The sequence below is a fragment of the Dama dama genome, chromosome 33 (assembly GCF_033118175.1).
Source record: "Dama dama isolate Ldn47 chromosome 33, ASM3311817v1, whole genome shotgun sequence".
Classification (NCBI taxonomy): domain Eukaryota; kingdom Metazoa; phylum Chordata; class Mammalia; order Artiodactyla; family Cervidae; genus Dama; species Dama dama.
The window spans coordinates 40,530,677-40,552,728 of NC_083713.1; the positions used below are offsets into that span (position 1 = coordinate 40,530,677).

The 22,052-nt window shown below is 38.1% G+C and overlaps 1 protein-coding gene across 6 annotated transcripts in view; it reads left to right on the plus strand.

Moving 5' to 3' along the window:
• The window catches only part of CCDC148 (coiled-coil domain containing 148), a 277,310-nt gene that overhangs the window by 228,979 nt on the left and 26,279 nt on the right, over nucleotides 1-22,052 (plus strand). Inside the window, exon 14 of one of the 6 annotated variants that reach the window (XM_061135105.1) lies at nucleotides 20,712-20,935. The exons of the other annotated variants lie outside the window; for them this stretch is intronic. Within the exon in view, the coding sequence (XP_060991088.1) occupies nucleotides 20,712-20,793 (82 nt within the window). The 3' untranslated portion in view covers nucleotides 20,794-20,935. Of the gene's footprint in view, nucleotides 1-20,711; nucleotides 20,936-22,052 lie in introns of those variants that run through there. 6 annotated transcript variants of the gene reach the window in all.

The following is a 22,052-nucleotide window of genomic DNA, read 5'->3' on the forward strand; positions in this document are numbered from 1 at the left end:
TGCTGTATTAGAAGACATTGAGAACTTTTAAAGTGGGTCCACAGTCTAATCTTTGAGATTTTAAAGAGTATGTTTAGTAAAGTGACTTCAACAGAAACTTAATAAACGTTTGTTAAGCTTTTGCTTCTCAGCATGAGATTTCCCCAAATTAGTGGGAAAGTTCTTGTTCATTAAATCTCTGTCAACCAAATCCCCATTACAAGTACTTTTGCCAAATTATGTCAACCATGGATCACCATGAGGCATTAAACGAATATAGTTCTTAGCAAGACTTCCTGTTTTGTTTTTTAAATGATATTATAAAAGTTTCACAAATTACCATTCATTTAAAAGACTGAAAGAAACCCCAGTGACAGACAACATGCTGTCTTACAACCATAGAGGTGAATAAAAATAATAACTTGTAGAATCTGCTCATCAGTGTAAAACAATTGACTATGGCTTTTGTGTATATGTGTGTCCATATTTTTTTATATACTGGATGATTGATAACAGATCATTTGGACATAATCATAGTAGTCCAAACAATGGGAGAAAAGGAAAGATATACCTATCTGAATGCAGAGTTCCGAAGAATAGCAAGAAGAGATAAGAAAACCTTCCTAAGTGAACACAGCAAAGAAACAGAGGAAAACAATAGAATGGGAAAGACTAGAGATCTCTTCAAGAAAATTCGAGACATGAAGGGAAAATTTCATGCAAAGATGGGCACAATAAAGGACAGAAACATTATGGACTTAATAGGAGCAGAAGATATTAAGAAGAGGTGGCAAGAATACATTGAAGAACTACACCAAAAAGATCTCAATGACCCAGATAACCACGATGGTGTGATCACTCACATAGAGACAGACATCCTGGAGTGCGAAGTCCAGTGGGCCTTAGGAAGCATCACTATGAACAAAGCTAGTGGAGGTGATGGAATTCCAGCTGAGCTATTTCAAATCCTAAAAGATGATACTGTGAAAGTGCTACACTCAATATGCCAGGAAAATTGGAAAGTTCAGCGGTGGCCACAGGCCTGGAAAAGGTCAGTTTTCATTCCAATCCCAAAGAAAGGCAATGCCAAAGAACATTCAAACTACTGCACTATAGCACTCCTCTCACATACTAGCAAAGTAATACTGAAAATTCTCCAAGCTAGGTTTCAACAGTGCGTGAACTGAGAACTTCCAGATGTTCAAGCTGGATTTATTTATTTATTTTTTTTATTTATTTTTTATTTTTTTTTATTATTTTTATTTTTTTTTAACCAGAGATCAAATTGCCAATATCCACTGGATCATAGAAAAAGCAAGAGAATTCCAGAAAAACATCTACTTCTACTTCACTGACTATGCTAAAGCCTTTGACTGTGTGTATCACAACAAACTGTGGAAAATTCTTAAAAAGATGGAAATAGCAGACCACCTTACCTGCCTCCTGAGAAACCTGTATGCAGGTGAAGAAGTAACGGTTAGAACCAGACATGGAACACCAGACAGTTTCCAAATTGGGGAAGGAGTGCTGTATATTGTCACCTGGCTTATTTAACTTATGTCAGCGTACATCATGAGAAATGCTGGGCTGGATGAAGCACAAGCTGGAATCAAGATTTCCAGGAGACATATCAATAACCTCAGAGAAGCAGATGACACCACCCTTATGGCAGAAAGCAAAGAGGAACTAAAGAGTCTTTCGATGAAAGTGGAAGAGAAGAGTAAAAAAGTTGGTTTAAAACTCAACATTCAAGAGACGAAGATTATGGCATCCATTTCCATCATTTCATGGCAAATAGATGGAGAAACAATGGAAACAGTGAGAGACTTTTTTGCTTGGGCTTCAAAATCACTGCAGATGGTGACTGCGGCCATGAAATTAAAAGACGCTTACTCCTTGGAAGAAAAGCTATGACAAACCTAGATAGCATATTAAAAAGCAGAGACATTATTTTGCCAACAAAGGTCTGTCTAGTCAAAGTTATGGTTTTTCCAGCAGTCATGTATGGATGTGAGCATTGGACCATAAAGAAGCACCAAAGAACTGATGCTTTTGAACTGTGGTGTTGAAGAAGACTCTTGAGAGTTCCTTGGACTGCAAGGAGATCACCAGTGAATCCTAAAGGAAGTCAATCCTGACTATTCATTGGAAGGACTGATGCTGAAGCTGAAACTCCAATACTTTGGCCACCTGATGCGAAGAACTGACTCATTGGGAAAGACCCTGATGCTGGGAAAGATTGAAGGCAGGAGGAGAAGGGGATGACAGAGGATGAGATGGTTGGATGGCATCACCGACTCGATGGACATGAGTTTGAGCAAGCTCCAGGAGATGGTGAAGGACAGGGAAGCCTGGCGTGCTGCAGTCCGTGGGTCAGACACTACAGAGCTGGCCACTACTGGGCGACTGAACAACAGCAACGATAGCAGTCCTCAAATGGGTCTTAGCTGAGCAAGCATGATCAACAGAGGAAGGCTAAGAAATCTGTGGACAAAGCATAATATGTCGATTCATTTTAATGTGAAATCGAATAAGCAAAGTTGTGCCCTCAGCAGACAGAGCACCAGCTGGGCAGGGATGGCTCAGCTGGGAGCTTTCTAAAGGTCTTGGATGGTGATTTGTCTCCTGAGTTGCACAAGTCCAGCTTCAGATCTGTGGTCCTTTCCAAACCACAGGCAATTGGAAAGTGCTTTTTGCACAGTAGTTTGGGATACTTTTACTTATTGTTTACAACTTTGATTTTTGACTTTAGAAATCTTTGCTCATTAAAAAAAAAAAGCTACTGGATTTCTACTATACCAAGTTGATTTGTCTGTTGCAGTTACTTGTTCAGGACTTAAAATGAAATATCAGCAGGTATGTGTTTGTCTGAGAGCTGGCAGTATTAAGAAACCCTTCATAATACAATTTTAATAGAAAATGAGCATTACTACATCCCCTTTGTGCCCATCATTATTTTCCTGCATATGTATGTATCAGTGAAATGATCATAGATGCTATAATTCCAAATAGAAGAGATAGATTGAGTGGTATTTTCAAGATTAAGTTATCTCATATACTGTTCCCCAGGAACACAGACTTCTTTCTTGTACTTGAAAGTTTGTCTTTGGGCATTGGGTTGTTTTGAAACTGCATTGCCTTTCTCCCATTGAGCATTTACACTAATACCTAGAGTTAGATGACTTGCTGTTCCTTTTTTGCAGCAAAGAGAGACTATGTCCTCCAGCACCCTACACCATAGTCCAGAGTAAATACTGTGTAAACTGAAGCAACCACGCTGTAGGGTATTGATGTCTTTAGCTAGGGAGTTTTACTAAGCACTTTCAGGAAATGAAATACCTTTCAGGCATAAACTTTAGGAAGATTTTATAAAGCTGCAGGGCTAGGTAGGCAGAAATTTAGCAGCTATAATGGAAGTATAAAGCTATGGATAGGGAGAAAGGTAATGGCAACTTCCATAAAATGCTACTGCTGTAGTGGATACAACTTGATGTTTATCTTTGTTTGAAACTACTCCTACAAAAAATATATATGTGTATACATACAGAGCTATCAGGTGATATTAAAGTAATTATTGAAAGGAGCATATTTGCAATCTGGGTTGTTTTCTCACTTTATATATTTTAATATGAGTTTTATAGAGTTATATAATTTTAGAGCCCCTGGAAATCTCAGAAAGCATCTAGTCCAGCTCCCTTTTATTAACTAGGGTTCTAGTTTGTAAACAACAGGAATCACTCTCAGGTAATGAGATACTTTCCAGGCAGAAACTTTTAGAAAGTTTTTATAAAGGAAGACTTTATAAAGCTGCAGGGCTAGGTAAGCAGAATTCAACTAGAGAGTCAAATTTTGCAGTAAAATGATTTTTCTGAGAGGTATTTGGGTAGCTTATGGAATCACCTACAGAACCAGCTCAGAAAATGGCTGGAAATCACAGAGACTGTGAAGATCAGAGTCAGGAGTCATATAACTACAACTCCCTCTACAGAATCACTGCAGTGAGTCTAACCACTGACTGTTAGATGCCACTGCTTGCACTTCCTCTTCTGCTGACCCTGGACTCCGGACATCACTGTTGGCAACACGATTCAAATTCCTGCCAGACTGCCACTGCCCGTGGCCTTAACAGAGTCTCCACAGGCCTTGCTTCTTTGCATCACTGACTTCTAAGTGAAGCTTGTGATGGGCTGAACTCAGGCCAGATGCTCATGCTCTAACTGCAAAGGAGGCTGGGAAAGCAAGTATCTGGCATCAGCTTATAGTGGGCATTTCTTCAAAAGAGGAAGAGGGTGCAGAGGCTGACAAAAAAAAGAAAAAGACTGTCTCTTACAATCCATAACTTTAATTGGCAAAATCAACATGTACCCTTCTTTCTATACTTAAACTATCCCAAACTTGCCTTCTGCCTAATACTGTGTAATTTTACTTTTTACAACCCAAATCATGCCTACCTCATTCCTAAAGGAAATCAATTTAAAGTCTCATTTATTATAGCATCCATCCCTAAATTTAATATCTTATAGGTGATATGTTTTTGCCATATCATTCTCAAGTCTGTCATGATTCATCTGAATATTTCATGATCAGTGAACTAAACTTTAAAGTTTACTACCAATAAACACACCTCATGTAAAACTGTAAGAAAAAGAGAGGTGAAAGAAGCAGACAGAAAATTAGTTTAAGTAAATAAGTATGCACACACAAATATTTATACATGTTATATAGATAGATATGTTTGTGTTTGCATGTATATGGTAAATCAAGGATGAGTGCCTTCCTTAGGTAAATGGTTAAGATCACAACTCCAATTTATGATTTTTCTTCTCTATTATGCATTACATGTGGCCTTTGCTTTTAGCCAGCTTCTTGGTTGTGTGAGATTCTTTACCTAGTGGGTCAACCTATTCTGGCTTGTATAGGGTGACTTTTATCACTGGCCCCATGATACTAGAAGATCTGGGAATTCCCTCTACTTCTCCCTGTTGCTATTAAATAATAGCAGTCCTATTTCCTGTTGATAGATCAGCTGTTCTAGCCAGCACTGTAACCTCCTTTTCTACCTATTTACTTAGTGTTAGATAAACCCCCAAAGGCAAATACTTACATTAGCTCCTTGTTGCTGTGGTTCAGTTGCTAAGTTGTGTCTGACTCTTCGTGACCCCATGAACTGCAGCACACCAGGCTTCCTTGTCCTTCACTATCTCCCTGAGCTTGCTCAAACTCATGTTCATTGAGTCAGTGATACCATCCAACCATCTCATCCTCTGTTGCCCCCTTCTCCTCCTGCCCACAATCTTTCCCAGCATCAGAGTCTTTTCCAATGAATTGGCTCTTCGCATCAGGTGGCCAAAGTATTGGAGCTTCAGCTTCAGCGTCAGTCCTTCTAATGAGTATTCATGGTTGATTTCCTTTAGGATTGACTGGTTGTATCTCCTTGCTGTCTAAGCAACTCTCAAGAGTCTTCTCCAGCACCACAGCCTTCTTTGTGGTCCAGTTCAATTTAACTATTTTTGTCAACCTGGTGGAAGTATTAGAGATTAACATGAGCAGAGTCTAGAATCTCAGGGATGGGAAACAAATTTTGCCAATGGGTCTTTGAGGTTTGTAGTGAAAAGCAGTGGTCCACCTATGTTCATATACTGACTGTACTGAGAAATAGCACCATATATTGGTCACTATTTCACAGCAAAATCACCTCCTGTAAAATAGCACCCAGCCTCACAAAATATTAGTTCCCAGCTCACTATGTATCTGAGTCTTCAACAGGCCATTTGTCTTGTAAGGATGGCAGCATATGGGCTGCAGCCCGTTGCCTTACATCTTACAGAATGAAGGGAGTTCCTTAGGATGAAGCAACATCCCGTGGGATGTTGAGTGCACAGATGGTACAAACGTGGTATATAAGGAGAGAAAATCCAAATTCTTTTTCTGCCTTTCCCATGAAGGAACGGGTATGATATAATGTAACAGCTAACACTGACTAGTTCCCCTGGTGTGTTTTATATATATGTATATATATATATATATATATATATATATATATAAGAGTTATAAGAGTATACATATACTCATATAGATCTTGGATAAGTCTGTACTGAGGTGTCAAGTTATAAGAGTATATATCTCTCTCTCTCTCTCTCTCAAGAGTTCAGAGTGACAATAGCCAGATCAGCCTTGATAAGGGCAGATCAATGCAGTTGAGTAACATGTAGTTCCTGTTCTCACCATGGGGGGCATTTTACCATGAGCCCATTGAGCAGATATCAGCCTTCTGGAGAAGACAGACAACACACAAAGCACATCATCTCTTTCACCTATTTCTTTTAAATCCCCTCCGTAAGTTATCTCTATCCTTTGGACTAACTCCATCAGGTTCACCCATATAATCTCTCTGAAGCTTCCTGTCACAAATCTTCTAACAATATTCCTTCCATGTCCCTAACCAGCTGGCCCAACTATGAACTACTTTCCACAGAGTGTTACTAATTCATCATTTATTCACTGACTCAAAAAATATTTATTGAGTCTCTAATATGTGGCAGTCACTAGTCCTTTAGCTCAGGTAAAGTGAACAATGAGATGTTCCTCTTGAAATTATACTCAGTGAAAATTTCCTTCTTTACCACCTCTCAGGACACCTCAGCCCAGACCTACCCACCAAAGCAGTCTACTTGTGTCAGATCCATTTGTTCTCTGCCTCATCAGCTCATCATGGAGAATGCCCCATGGGCCATAGTTGTGGATTGAGGGAGGCATGTCAGTTGAAAGGAGGGTGAGCCATCTCTTTGGGCAAATTATTTGTGTCTTCAGGTCATATTTAAGCCTAGTGCACTTTTTTTTTTTTTTTTTTATTAACCTGTGCTATGAACCACTCCCAGCTTTATGGCCAGGTGGCTTAGATAACACTCAGCTTATTATGAGTAGATAGAGCCTCATTGTCATCTGGTGTCTTAAAGTCAAAAGTCCAATTGATACCTATAGAACAGAAAAATAATATCTAGTTGTTGAGAGGAATAAATAAGCTAAAACACAGAAGCCCTTATAATAGTGCCTATTACATTGTACCTGCTTGACAGATGATAGTTGAATAATTACCAGGGTCCAATAGTAAGCCAAAAGCTATTTCTTAAAAGAAAAAGCATAACTTGCAAAGAAAGCGTGAGTGCATCACTGAATCCTGAGGGTTTCTGTGATACAAAAACCCACAAGATTTTTGGCAGGCTCTGTAGAACAGTCTGGTCATCCAGAATATACCAGTGCACCGCTGAATCCACAGTGTCATAGAGCCAAGTGGCATTGCCGTCTGCACTGTGGCTTAGACCAGGTGGACACTTTTCTCTTGCTCTGGCCACTGTTCAAAACTGCTAGCTTTTCAGGTCACTCTCTAAATTGACTGAAGAGGCATTCCTAAATGCTGATTTTACTGCCTTCAAAATCCAAAGAGTATCACCAGGCATGGTGATTTTTTTTTTTTTAATGGGACAGAGTACGATGTGCCTTTCACTTCGAACAAGGAGTAAGAACGTCTATATTGAAATTACTACCTTACCACTTCCTGTGTCTGTGAACTTAGGCAAGTTGCTTACCTCACTGAACACTCCTACACGGTTCTTCACAGAATTAAAGGAAATGCCATCTATAAAATGACACTCATATTGAAATACACACTTGGTAATGTTAGTTCTTCTCCATACTCTTCTCCTTATGTGTAATGTTTAGTCAGCTGTCTCCTGTCTTTGTCACGTGGCTATCTCACTGGCACTTCAAATTCCCCATGGCCCAGATGGAGCTACTAGTCACCCCTTCCAGTTCTTCTTCCAGTGTTTCCTTTTTGTAAATGGCTCACCCCGCTCACCCCCGTGCCCAGTCAGAAGCCCAGTGACTCCCCCCTCTCTCACTGCCCCCCTGCCCACTCCCCCAGCCAAGGGCTCAGTAAATCTCATGAATTCACATTTTCAATATTGAGCCCTATAGCAAATGAAACAACTGACAAAGGATTAATTTCCACAATATACAAGCAGCTCACACAATTAAATACCAGAAAAACAAACAACCCAATCAAAAAGTGGGAAAAAGACCTAAACAGACATTTCTCCAAAGAAGATATATAGATGGCTAACAAATTCATGAAAAGATGCTCTACATCACTCATTATTAGAGAAATGCAAGTCAAAATTACAATGAGATATTACCTCACACCGGTAAGAATGGCAATCATCAAAAAGTCTACAAACAATAAATACTGGAGAGGGTGTGGAGAAAAGGGAACCCTCTTGCCCTGTTGGTGGGAATGTAAATTGATACAGCCACTATGGAAGTCGGTATGGAGATTCCTTAAAGAACTAGGAATAAAACCACCACATGACCCAACAATCCCACTACTAGGCATATACCCTGAGGAAACCAAAACTGAAAAAGACACATATACCCCAATGTTCATTGCAGAGACCCAAACTCTCAAAAGGAATAATATTAATGAATTTTTTCTCATGTTTACAGAGCATCACTGTGCCCTATATCTGTAAAATATCAACACCAGTGTAATTACTTGTTAAATTTTTAACTTTTTACAGCGAGCTGTTAATATTATGAGAGTGAAATCTGTGTCTGTCTTTACCACCATACTCTCATATATTACATATTGGGGGAAAACTCAGTCACAATAAGTATTCTTTAAGTGTAAGAGTGAATATAGCTAAAGTAAACTACTACTAGACAAATGGTAGGGCCTTGATTTGTTGTAGGTGAATGAGCCACACTTATCTTTGTTGTCGTTAAACTAGAGAAATGAGGAATTGTTCTCTTTTTTTCCTTATATTTGTCTCTTTTTTTTAACAAAGAAAAGAATGCCATCTCAAAATTGTCAAGCCTATCAAAAGTCATGTCTTAAAAGTAATATAGTTCAATGACTTTAATTTTAGATCTCTTCTACTCCCTCTCCACAAGTGATCAGATATCCTAGGCATGTATGTACCTCCTGATACTAAACTTACTGTCTTTCAGGGCAGTCCACTTCACCTTTGGATAGATACTGGATTTTTTTTCTTTTCCTCTTCTTATTGCTTTATTGTTGTTAGTATGCCCAGGTCTGTCCCACTATCTTCTACACGTTAATCCTCCTTCTATTGCTTGAAACCATGCGGAACAAGTCTGAAGCTTCTTTCCCTTGACAACCATTTTAAACATTAAGCATAGCTATGTATTTCTCTCCCTACATATCCATTCTCATCCCTACAAGTCCTCTTTTTTATAAGTTGTTTTTGGAAGGGGTAGGCTTTCAACTCATTTGTCACTTATAGTAGAGGAAGATTCCGAGGGAGATTCTCACTGGCCAAAGGAGCACCCCAACATGATCAGTGAACCACATATCATTGTTCAGGGTTGCTATGAAGTGTTATCAAAGTACATAAATTATTGTAAAGAAAGATTATTACTTAGGAAGTTACCTGTATCTGTGTCTAATATTCATTTGTTTAAATAAGACACATCATACCTAGAAGCAAAGTAATTTGATGGCACAGAGGTATTAACATGACATGGATCTGTCAAGGCAATGGCCTTAGAGCGTAAAGACAGTGGGGTGGCTTTGCTTGCAGAGGGATTGAGGGAAACACTTGTCTCTAGTTCCAGGTGGATCCTGGGCTGACAGATCAAGGTTCTAGGTATGATTACCTACCTCACGACTTCTCCCCAAAACACTGATTACAAACTTGAAATGAGCAGTTCACGGACTTCTTTAATCTTGAAGCTCTGAGAGGAGACTTCTACGGTCTGCTTAGTGACACAGCTGGGAATTTCCTGGCAGTCCAGTGACTAGGACTCCACACTTCTACTGCATGGGGCTCTGGTTTGATCCCTAGCTGGAGAATTAAGATCCTGCAAGCTGCAGTGAAAAGAAAAAGTGAAAGTGTTACTCATTCAGTCATGTCCAACTCTTTTCAACCCCATGGACTGTAGCCCGCCAGGCTGCTCTGTCCATGGAATTTTCCAGGCAAGAATACTTGAGCCATTCCCTTCTCCAGGGGATCGTCCCAACCCAGGGATCGAACCTGGGTCTCCTGCTGCAGAAAGATTCTTTACTGTCTAAGCCAACAGGAAAGTCTGCAAGCTGCAAGGCATGACCAAAAAAAAAAAAAAAAAGAGAGAGAGAGAGAGAAAGCTGCTTTGACCTGTCATACCATGTAAAGGAGCCTGTTTTCTTCATCAAAGCCAAATGGAGCAGCTAAAAGGCAGCCAACACAAAGGTACAACTGTTAACGTTTCCCCCTTTTTTCTCTGGGTTTAGCCATATCTAGCCCTCTATTTTTTTGCATTGCTTACAAGCTAAGAATGTTTTTTTAACACCTTTAAGTGGTTAAAAAAGAAGAAGAAGAAATTGTGTTGTGTGGAAACTATATGAAATTTAAATTTCTGTATCCATAAGCTAAGTTTTATTGAAACACAACCATGTCCATTCATTTGTCTATGGCTGCTTTTGTGTACCATAGTGACCCCTACCGTGTAACACATACGGAAACTCGATGGCTCTGTGTGACAATGACAGTGTGATACATTTGATGACTGTATGGCCCACAGGCCTAAACCATTTATCTGGCCCTTTCCAGAAGAAATTTGCTAACCCCAGGTCTAGTGGGATGGTGAAAGGGAGAGGAATTAACACTGTTGCTTCAAAACGCAAGATATTCTTATGTACTTGGGCTCGAGCCTCAAATAGTATATAAATAAACCTGACTGGGATGAGGAAAACAAAACTTGACATTTTTTCAACCTAACACACCACTGTCTTCTTTCATTGCATTCCTTTCTGTCTGTTCCCTTTCACAGTAAAGTATTTGGAGCTCTAAATATGGTCTGATTCTCCTGACAAAGCAGAGCAGAATTAAAAGCTTCTTTCCCAAGATAAACACATTAATTAATTTTGCCCAAGGTGGCAAAGTATTTGTGCATGCGTATGTAAATCACTTTTTGAAATCCATATTGGACTAATAATCCTCTGTTTTTCTCTGCCTATTTCTTTAACTGTTAACTTCAATAAAACTTCAAGTTTAAAGAAGAGTTGCAAGAATGGTACAAAAATTTTTTTCCTGGATTAATGGATTTTTAGTATTGTGCCCTATTTGTTTTATTTGTAATCTTGCTTTCTCTCTCTCAACACACACACACACACACACACTGTGTTTTGCCATACTATTTAAAAGAAAGTTGTAGATATGACACATCACCATTAAATACTTTGACATGAAGTAGCTAAGAAACTGAACAATAATTCCATAACATCATCTAGTATCCAGTCCATATTCAAATTTCCCTGTCATAAGAATTTTTATAGCCTCCCCAATTAAGATAATAAAACCACATGAAGAAAAAAATTGTTTCACGTGATTTTTGAAAATAATGCTCTGTACATCCTTATTTGAGTGTATTCTAAGTGAAAAAATGCTAGAAAGAAATTCTAAACTTCATTCAGTAGGTTTAACATTCAGTGATAACATTGGTATTGTGAGCCTGAGATAGTTTACATTTGTGGTAGAATGAAACATACAAGTGAATATTGTAATGTTAACAGGGTTAGTACTTAGTGTATGATAAAAGATACCTATATTAAATAACATTTTTGAGAGACTATAATATTAAAATAAAATAAAAATATCAGTAAGAATTTGGTTTTTTTCTTTTTAAAATAAACATTTCTCCCTCTGAAAAGGATCACTGAATGTATCCCTAGAAATAATGACATTTAAGTAGCACTGAGTATACCTCAGTTCAGTTCGGTTCAGCCGCTCAGTCGTGTCTGACTGTTTGCAACCCCAAGAATCGCAGCACTCCAGGCCTCCCTGTCTATCACAAACTCTCGGAGTTTACTCAAACACATGTCCATCGAGTCGGTGATGCCATCCAGCCATCTCATCCTCTGTCATCCCCTTCTCCTCCTGCCCCTATTTAAATATTTGGTGCCCCTCCCTTTTGTCATTCCACTAGACCTGGGATCAGTAAGCTTTTTTCTGTAAAAGACCAGATAATAAAACTCTTTCAGGCCCATAGGTCATACACTGTAAGTACTAAATCATACAGTCTAGTATCTAAATCAATTTAGATATTGATTTCTAAATACCATTTTTCACTCAAAGGAACCAGAGCTAATTGGGAAAAAATACTGCTGATTTAGATTTCTAAGGTGAACTTTGTTTTATTGTATCACCTGATCAATGTTGAAGAAATGATAGATTTGGAAAATGACCTTTTTCAACCCCTAATGAAATAATTATTTCAGGCAAAGATCACCAATGGATAGTAAAACATTTGGAGGGAAGATTTTTGAGTAATAGAATATTTATACAGAGCTAAAATGTCACTCCATGAATTACTCACTAAATGGAAACAGGAAAAAAAATGTATGTTTTCAATGGGGAGATCTAGCTATCAAGGGTACTATTGTTGCATCACTAATAGTTGGGTAGCCTGACATTGTGCCTCCTGAGATATTGAATAGGAAATAGTTCACTTTCATGCCAAAGGTATTTTACCTCAGTCCACCAATTTTCTTGTCTAAGAATTGACAAATATTTTTTAGAAAGAGACAGATTGTAATTTTTTTAGTCTTTGTGGACTACATGGTCTCCATCACAACTACTCTACCCTGTCCTTATGGTAGAAAGTAGCTACAAACAATATATAAACAAATGGATGAGACTGTGTGCCAATAAAACTTTATTTACAAAAATAAGCAAAAGATTCAATGTAGCTTATAAGTTGTAGTTTGTTGACCCCTGTTTGAGACCTAACTTACAGGAAATTCAGGGGAAAGAGAAATAAAAGGGGATTACTAGATATCAAGAGGAAATAACCAGACACATCCAAACTGAGGGACATTCTACAAAACAACTTCTTTAAATGCTTCAAAAAAGTCAGTGTCTTGGGGGGAAAAGTGATGGGACTGTTCAGACTAAAATAAACTAGTTAAGACATAAAAATCAGTCTCAGTGTGTGAACCTAGATAAAGGCCATCTTTTTAAAACATGGTGCCACTAAACCCTGTCTTCTCATCCCTGTCTTGTGCAGATGAGTTTTTGGAACAACATACAGAACCTTTTAAATATCTTCTTCCCTCCATCAAAATGATTTGTAATCACTACCAGAATGACTAGTTTGAGAGCGTCTCAGCTCTCTTAGCCTCATGACATAAAATCAATACAATTTTTCTCTGAACTTTTCATTAAAATCATTAAGAGAGAAAGCTTATAAAGAGAGGGAAAGAGAGAAAAAAATGCCTATGCCTTAATCACCAATCTTTGGCATCAGTCACAAGCTGGAGGTTTATATGATTTGACCCTTTTATTCCAAAATAAAAAAATTTGTTTGTTCTGAATAATAAGCAGATAACAATATTTTTCACTAATGATTGTAATAAATGATCATCCTACTCACCTGTGATTTTCCCATAAGACAGAAGGAACTTGGAGTTTAAAATCTTGATTTATTTCAGAAAATGTCACCCAGCAGCACCTAAGATCTGTTAAAAATAACAATTTAAAATAACATATAAGCCAAAAACTGTCTTAATATCAACAAATGTGTTTATTGAAGCCATTCACAAGAAAATCATTTTCTAAACTTAAAGTATCATATACTTTAGAGCAAACTAATAAAGTCAAGTAAGATCTCCTATAGACCAAGATATTTTTTTTAAAAAATCCATACTTTGCTGCCATGACCCTCTTCTATTGTTCTCGTAAAGTCTACACACAACTTCTAAAGAGCATACTTCTTTATATTCGACTAATCTTGACTAGTCTGATGGCCCCTGCCTCTATTTTCCCACTCTAGTTTTGGTGTCCTCCCTTAAGAAGTCACCTTCGTGAGGACAAAGCAATTTCAAAACCAAGGTTTGTTTGGTTTCCCTCATCATGATGAAAGTTTCTCCTGCTTTTGTTCCTTGAAGGAGGAGATGTTCTGAAACTTTACAGTGACTTTTCAACTCCCCTTAACAAAGGCCAAAAGTTTGTGCTGCCAGTAACATACAAAATCAAACAAGATAAATTGAAACTCAGTTCACCATTTCTGCTTCTTCTATCCTGCAAACCATGTTTATAGGATGATAATTCTAAATGATTCTTTCCAACCTATTAAAGAGATCCTGAGGCCACTATATGTATTTGCTTGAAGATATCAGCCAAAAAAATACAATGAAATCCAAAGTACCACTAGTTGTTGTTGTGTAGTCCTAAAGTCATGTCCGACTCTTTGCGACTCCATGGGCTGCAGCATGCCAGGCTTCCCTGTCCTTCACTAGCTCCCTGAATGTGCTCAAAGTCATGTCCATTGAGTCAGTGATGCTATCTAACTACTAACAAAGAATACAAAAGCATGAATTGGCATGTGTATAAGATCATTATAAATTTGCACTTGGGGGACTGCATGATTTCTAGTGTGATTCAAAAAATGATAAATATAATGGCCATGAAGTTGGGCCATGTTTGTGAGGGTCAGAGTGAATGGATGGAGTCTTTAGTATATGAACACAGTGGTGATATTGTTTTAAAGCCATTGATCTACTTATTATTTACATAATTATTATTGAATGCCTACTGTCTTGATGTAGAGTAGTGAACAAACAAGACACAGTCCTTATTTTCAAGGACCTGACAGTCTAATGGGAAACTAAAATATTCTTCATGAGGGCCCACCACCTAAACCAGGTAGAGGGTGGCAGGGGGAAGCCAGGAAGTCTTTGTGGTGAAAAGAAACATCTTTAAAAAATGGGAAATGTCAATTGCCAAATTTCTATGGCAATTTTAAGGTACTGAAAACAATTTAAAGTAGTTGAAGTGTAAAGTATGCAGTGGGTTGAGGAAAGTTTATGGTGAGAGAAGATACAGGATAAGCAGAGGCCAAATAATGGAAATCCTTGGGAGTCTTAAATCTTGTAGGATTAAATTCTGTTTTAATTATTTGATTAATTATTGCTAATCACATTAAACAATTAGTGAATGCATTTAGTGGTTATACTCTATCTTTTTCCAAAAGGATTTTAATGCATCCATAGAGATTCAACAAATTTCAGTATACCAGAAGAAGTGGTCATAAAAACTAGGGAAGTAATTATCCTAAGAGGTTGAACATACAAATACATAAGTGAGTTCAAAATGGAATTAGACACACATATGAACTTAGTGGATTATTAGGTAAAGTTGTTTATCTGAGCCCCTCACATGCCCTCCCACAAAAGGACCTCATTGACATGATCTGAAACTGAGTTTCAGATATAATGTCTCTTTGGTCTGATTTGGTATTACATGTCTTATGTATTTATATCCTTATCCCTTAATTATACATGCCTATCTCTTCGGGTTAGCCTTAGTAAATATGACCTTCAATTGGGCTTAGAACTTTGAAGAATATTTTGAAAGCTAAAGTCCATATCTACTTGTGGGGAAAATCCAGACAACCCATCTTCCATTGAGTGCACTTACGGGTGACTTTTTAGAAATAAGACACTCTGCCTTTAATTTAAGCCTCTGTGGGATCATTGATTAAAATGGCTGATTAAGAAACAACTTTAGGAGAAAAAATCCTTAAGATAATTTTCTCTTATTGAATTCTTGTAAAGTTCTCTCAATAAAGCGCTGTAAGTTGAATACTTCTTGACTTATTCTGAGTGGAAACAGAGAACAAAGATTCCTCTGTATAAAATTTCCAATCAGTCTCCAAGATCGCTTTCAGTTTCCCATTAGCCTTATCATTGCCATATAAGGAGTCTTACTTTCTTTAGATTTTCCTGAGTCAGTTTCCTGATCCTTTAATAACATTTGCTGACCTCCTACTGAATTTCCTCTTAAGAATTAAAATATTGATTCTAAGACAGTTAATGATCTCCCTTTCTAGTGTTTTAGTAGATACAGAGCTGGGCTTAAATTGTAGTTATTTTAAGTTAAAATGAGCCTATCGGAAGTAGCTGTACAGCTATTTCATAGGACACACAGATATGCACAAACAGAAACACAGAACACAGATACTGATGCACACACACATGTGCATGCAGGGCCTGAGATACAATGTCAGCAAATGAGCAGGGATTTTGAGCAGAGAACATTTAGATATAAAATTTCTATAAAGGAATTTCTGATTTCATCTTACAGAGGAAAGCCAATAAATAAAGTAAAAACTCAAGACTGAACACTGTTCAGGTGAGTTATTTGATACAGGTTCTGCTTCCAAAGGCTTTGACTTGGGAGATGCGAGACCACGTTGAAAGGAAAGCAGACTGCAGGGAATTGTCAAATTGAGAAAGTTCACATAACTATACTGTTCTTTTGTGGCTTTCCATCTTAATACTAAGTGGGTTCACAGCGATAATAGACTGATAAATATTGAAAAACTGGCTGGAGGTGGGAGGAGAGGATGGGGGTGAGTCCCAGTTTGTAGTTTGGTGATTTCTGAGGTATAGATCCTCTCTTGTGGCTTGTTTCAAATGGACCCACTTGATGTCGCTGAACAGAGTTATGAAGAAATATACCATTGCACATCATTACATATTATTTTTAGAGCTTAGATAACAGTAACTGTAATTTAAAAATGGTGAGTTTTGAGTATTTTTCCTTTGTTTTTAAATACAATCTATTTCATTTTAAGTTTATGGGACTGAAAGTTTATTAGTGGCTATATTTAACAACTAGCTTGCTTGCGATGGTCCTAAATATTTAGCAGTTGGCTCTCTCTAACTGGTGTGAGGCAGCTGTAGCACTGGACTAGGGTTCTTACGCATCCCAGCAGAGGAATCATATAACAAAGGTCACATGAAGATATCATTGTGAATTCCTACTGATTGCTATGGAATTGCCCATGAGCCAATCTGCTGGGCCTTATCTGCTGAGCTGCCTCCCCTATAAAATTCTCCTAAAATTTAGAAGGGAAGTCCTAACCTCATGCACCCAACAGATACTCTGCACTTGTTCTGGTTTGGATGGTAAGTTTGGAGAAAAGTGGAAGGTGTGCAGAAACTTTGGTGTCTTAGGAAGAAGACCAGAGGAGCTGGTTGTGGAAATGGTGTTTCCACCTGATCTTCCTGTTAATACTGACAACTTTGGAACAAAGTTAAACATAACAAATTCTCAGGTTATGCTGTCTACTATCTTTTAAAAGTAGTTTCCTAAGTAGTCCATGGCCAGAAAAAGCGGCTCTGAACTAGGGACAAAGGATAGTTCTCAAAGGTGGAGAAAATATTTTTGAAAAATATTGTAAAATTTTTACATTCGTAAAAAGTTTTACAATCCTGAAAGGGGAGGAGAGCAGTGCAGAGTATAATCCTAAATTTGAAGAGGAAAGGCAAAAATTCACAGAGAACAAGAGAAAAACCTTGGGTGTAAGTGAGTGTTACAGGATGATGAATTGATTCCCAAATATATGCCTGGAGGACTGATAATTATATTGTAGAAATTAGGGCCATAAATTTTGAAGTCAAGATGTGGGTGTGCCTTCATATGAAATCATCAGATATAGGAGTCACATCAAATGTAGAAGACGATAGTATAAGCCAGTGACTGTATTAAGAAAAGCAGAAAATGTCAGGGGCAGTATACTGTGTCTAAGAGAGTTTAGAGAGTAGGGAAAGCATAATATATGTACCTCAAATAGAATAATCAAATAAAGCCCATGAACTGGAAATAACATTAAAGAGCAGAGATCAGATCATTTCTCCTACCTAAGGCCTTATCTGGGTATTGATGGCCAGAAGCTGGAAAAGAGAGTGTCTCCCATGTTCCCTTGAAGAACAATGGAGTAAACTGATCCCAAGTGATACAAACAGAGAGTGTAGTAGCATGTGGAGCTATCAACATGAGTTTAGGAGTGACCAGCGGGTGCTGGAACATACACAAATATCAGGAATCTATGGCAGGGATTTTTTTAAAAAGCTGATGAATAGGAAGGAGATGGGCTGTTGGAAGGAGAATAACGTTACAGTCAGAAGAGGTCAAGCACATGAAACCATTCAAAGTAAAACATGAAGTGGGCAGTAGGCAAAGCATTTGAAAGTATGGTAAGCACAAGCAGAAACAGGAAGGCATAAAGCAGTATCCAAGAGACTGATCAGTCGACCAACTTTCTACCTTCTTGTTGCCAAGTTTTCTATAGTTCTTATGCAATAAGCACTGATACCAGAAAGCAGGGTTTTCAAACTTTGAAGAGCAAAAATATTACCCGGTGGGTATGTGAAAACATAGATCCCAGAATCCTACCACCAGTAATACTAGGTCAGGTCCAGGAAAACGCATTTTAAAAATGAGCAACTACTAAAGATTCCAGAACATTTGGTTTACCAACCACTTCCTGAGAAATGCAGTCCAGGGACCCTGCTGGTGAGACAGGTCTGGAAACATACTGTTACACAGGCCCAGAGTTTCAGCATTCCACTTAGTAAGCAAATGCTGACTCCTATGAGAAACAAGTTCATGGCCTGGATTTGACAGTTTGTTGCAGTTTCTTAGAAACACCTGACTCCTTTTATTTGGTTCTGTAAAATATCTTTGATTTGTCATGTGGCTGTTTTTCAATGGGTTGAAATACTAAATGTCACTTCAAATCCTGTTTGGAAATAGGTAGGGTATAAATCCTAATTAAATTAAAAAAATGCTGATGCCCTCTCTCACATAATCAGGAGAAGTGGAGTGAGTAATGCTCCTTAGATATTAGTTGAATAATAAGTTATTTTTAATACAGAATCTGTACTGATAATGTATGTGAGAGTACTTTGAAAATTGTAAAGTTTTATACAAAAGGTAATTTTTTTAAAGATAATGACACTTTATATATACCAGAGAAGTATGTATATTTATGTATTGTATCACTATAAAGTCTCCATATACTCAAATGTTGCTGTATTTATGACATTTTATTAAGTGAAGGGGAAAAGTCCAAAAGTTTCCATCAAATACACCTAAAGAGAAGACTATATCACTTTGTCAAAATATTGTGGCTCTTCGTTCTTTGTAGCTCTTCCAAATCCCAAAAACAGAGAGAGGATTATCAGTACTATCTGAGTGTGTGTGGGCTTGAAAGTTTTAAATGTTTCTAAAAGAGCAGAGCTTTTTGATTTTTGTTGTTGTTGTATTTTTCTTTTTTTTTTTTAATACTGGGAGCTTTTGGTTCAAGTTAATCCATATGATCTGTTAGAGTATTGCCCCCTGAACCATACCCTCTGAGGAGTCCATGTAATGGACATAACTTTATATTGGACCAGGCTCAGGTAGGGTCTTCCTTGGCCCATATGTAAGAACTGGCCTCTTTGCAGAAAGTCTTGTCTCCATCTGCAATTATGCCAAATTCTGCATATGAACATTTTTATGCACAGAAATAAAACAGCCCAAGCAAGACTTTTTACTTGAACTGAAGAATATGTATAAGAGAGAAATGTTGGATGTGCCTGGCAACGGTGGTAAAATTATTTTCAAAACTAAGGATTCAGGCAGTAGATAGATTTATTGGTGTGACAGTCCTCAAGGGAAACCAGAGACATGATCTCAGAAAAATGTATATTCAAAAGGAGGCCTCAGGGAATATTCTTGTCTCTTGAAATAATGGGGAATCTGGCAGAGAGGAGTTGTGACATCTGGGAGAAGACAATAAAGATTAAAATTTAGAGTCACTTGGAGAGAAAAATGTGAGTTGCCTTTCATATATGTGACAAGGTTGGCTATATCTCTAAGACATTAGAATTATGTAGACACTCAGCTTATAGCTTTTAGAGGAAATAAAATACCCTTCTTTTTGCTATCCAAGCCATTGGATTGCCCAGTAGCTTGGGTTAGAGTAAATAATCTACCTTTGAGGAGCAAGATTCACTACCCTTTTGTCATTTTAATAAGGACTATGTGGATTTTCCTGCAGGTTTACTGTTTGGCGGTCCTGATTAGGCCACTTGGGAGGGCCAGGTCAGCCTATTTTCTGAGCTCAACTGCTGCAAATTTCTTGTGCTGGGAGAGAGCTCTTCTTCCTAAGGAGCCTCTTATGCTATTGCTTTGCTCTCTGCAAAATCTGAATACAGGAAACACAACCACTGCTGTGTCTAGATGGGCCAACATTGGACCATTGTAACGTTTATTAAAATACAGTTTCATAAAAGTTCATTATCTGTTGTATTTACACCACCAACTTACTTAGGAAACAGTACTACTTCTCTCTTCAGCCTCTCCACCCTTTCCCTAGCTGCTCCCTAAGTTTGGGATTTAATTGTAATTCTAGTAGACTGTTAAATTGTACAAATTGTGCATTTTTGTAAGCCTGCTTTATTGTACCTCTCTGGCCCATGACCCTCCTCTAGGAATTTCTCCATTTCCTTTGAAAGGCTTCCAAAGAGAAGTCCCATGGAATATGGGTGTGGACATCTTTAATTTATTGTAGGAAAGAAAAATACAGGGCTTTTGGAGATTTATTTCTGCCTATGCTTAAATAATGCTGTTGAGAAAATACAGGCATCCTTTAAAGGATGTTGTTGTTTGTGACCAAGGTATTATTTGTAAAGTAATTTGTATCTGTGTCCAGATTATTGTTCTTACTTTTTCCAACAAAGCTGGTTCCCTATCAGTTTAGTCAATAATACTATTTTTAACTTTATTTGCTTGGGCTCTGGAGAAAGATACACGTCCCTCCCTTGGCCTCAAGCCTTTCCAGAACATCAGCTTTGACCTTTTACCTGAAAAAAGCTACAGAGTTGGTGCATTAAATGCTCTCGATTCCAGCCCCTCTGCCCGCAGATCCGAACACCAGCGTTCACTCGGTGAGACTGTACGGGGCGCTGCTTTGTGGGGTGTCTGTCCCTAAAGGAAGGACGGGGAAGCCTGGTGCGCTGCAGTCCAGGAGGTCGAAAATAGTTGGACCCGACTTAGCCACCGAGCAGCAACAACAAAAGGAATAAAGAACTCCAGAACTCACTCAGGGAAGCTGAATTCTGAGAGAAAGGAGACTTCTTGCTAAGAGAGACGAGCCTTGGCAGGAAGTCACCTGAGAAGCTAGTTGAAACTTGAAGAGGGAAACTCCAGCTGCAGCAGGAGCAAATCCGCATTTGAGGGAATGAGCAAAGGAAAAAAGGCACCAGAGATGTCATGCCCCCAGAAGAAATATATTTTGTCTTTTTTTTTTAAAGTATACTTTAAATGTCAAACCAAAAAATTTTGGTAAAGAAAATATTTTATAATGTTTGTATGGGGGGTGGGTATGGATTAAGAGTTACTTAAAAAAAAAAACAAAGAGAAAGGAAACAAACCCCCCAAAGGTATAGATGAAAGTAACCTTTCTGCTGCACTGCTTTTTTTTTTTTTTTAACCTCAAATGTTAAAGAGGTTGTTTGCGAAGCCTCTTTCCTGATCTTTTCCTAGGCTGAAAGAAAATCAGGGTTTACTTCATTGCCGTGGGCGGCTGAATCACTATAAAAATCTGATCTTTTTGATGTTTGCTGTCTACAGAAGTTCTGAGAGACCTGGGAAGGAAGAAAGAGAATGTAAGGGGGATTTTCAAACAGGATTAGAGAAGGCAAGTTTTATTAATCTTATTTACTTAAGCCATTTGTTTGAGGGAGAGGACTGTGGTTTCTTTTGTTGTCTCAATGCCATCCTGGCAGGACTCCTGAAGAAGAAAAACCAGTTCCATCATAATGATACAGGTGTCTGTCCCTGGAAAACAAGGACCAACTAAAGTCAGAAGTTAAAAAGATATAAAACCATACCAAAATGATTTGATAACAGAGTGGTATATTTCTTTAGCGTGACTTTTCAAAGTTCCACACTAACACAATGTATTTTTCAATATTTGTGATTCTGAAAACAGTCCTTGAGATTAGATTTATCAGACACTGTGTTTGTGTATGTTAGTCACTCAGTCATGTCTGACTCTTTGCAGTTCCATGGACTCCAGCTCATTAGGCTCCTCTGTCCATGGAATTCTCCATGCGAGAATACTGGAGTGGACTGCCATTCCCTTCTGAGGGTATCTTTGCAACCCAGGGATCGAACCCTGGTCTCCTGCATTGCAGGCAGATTCTTTACTGTCTGAGCAATCAGAGAATCCTTCAGAAGGGGAAAAAA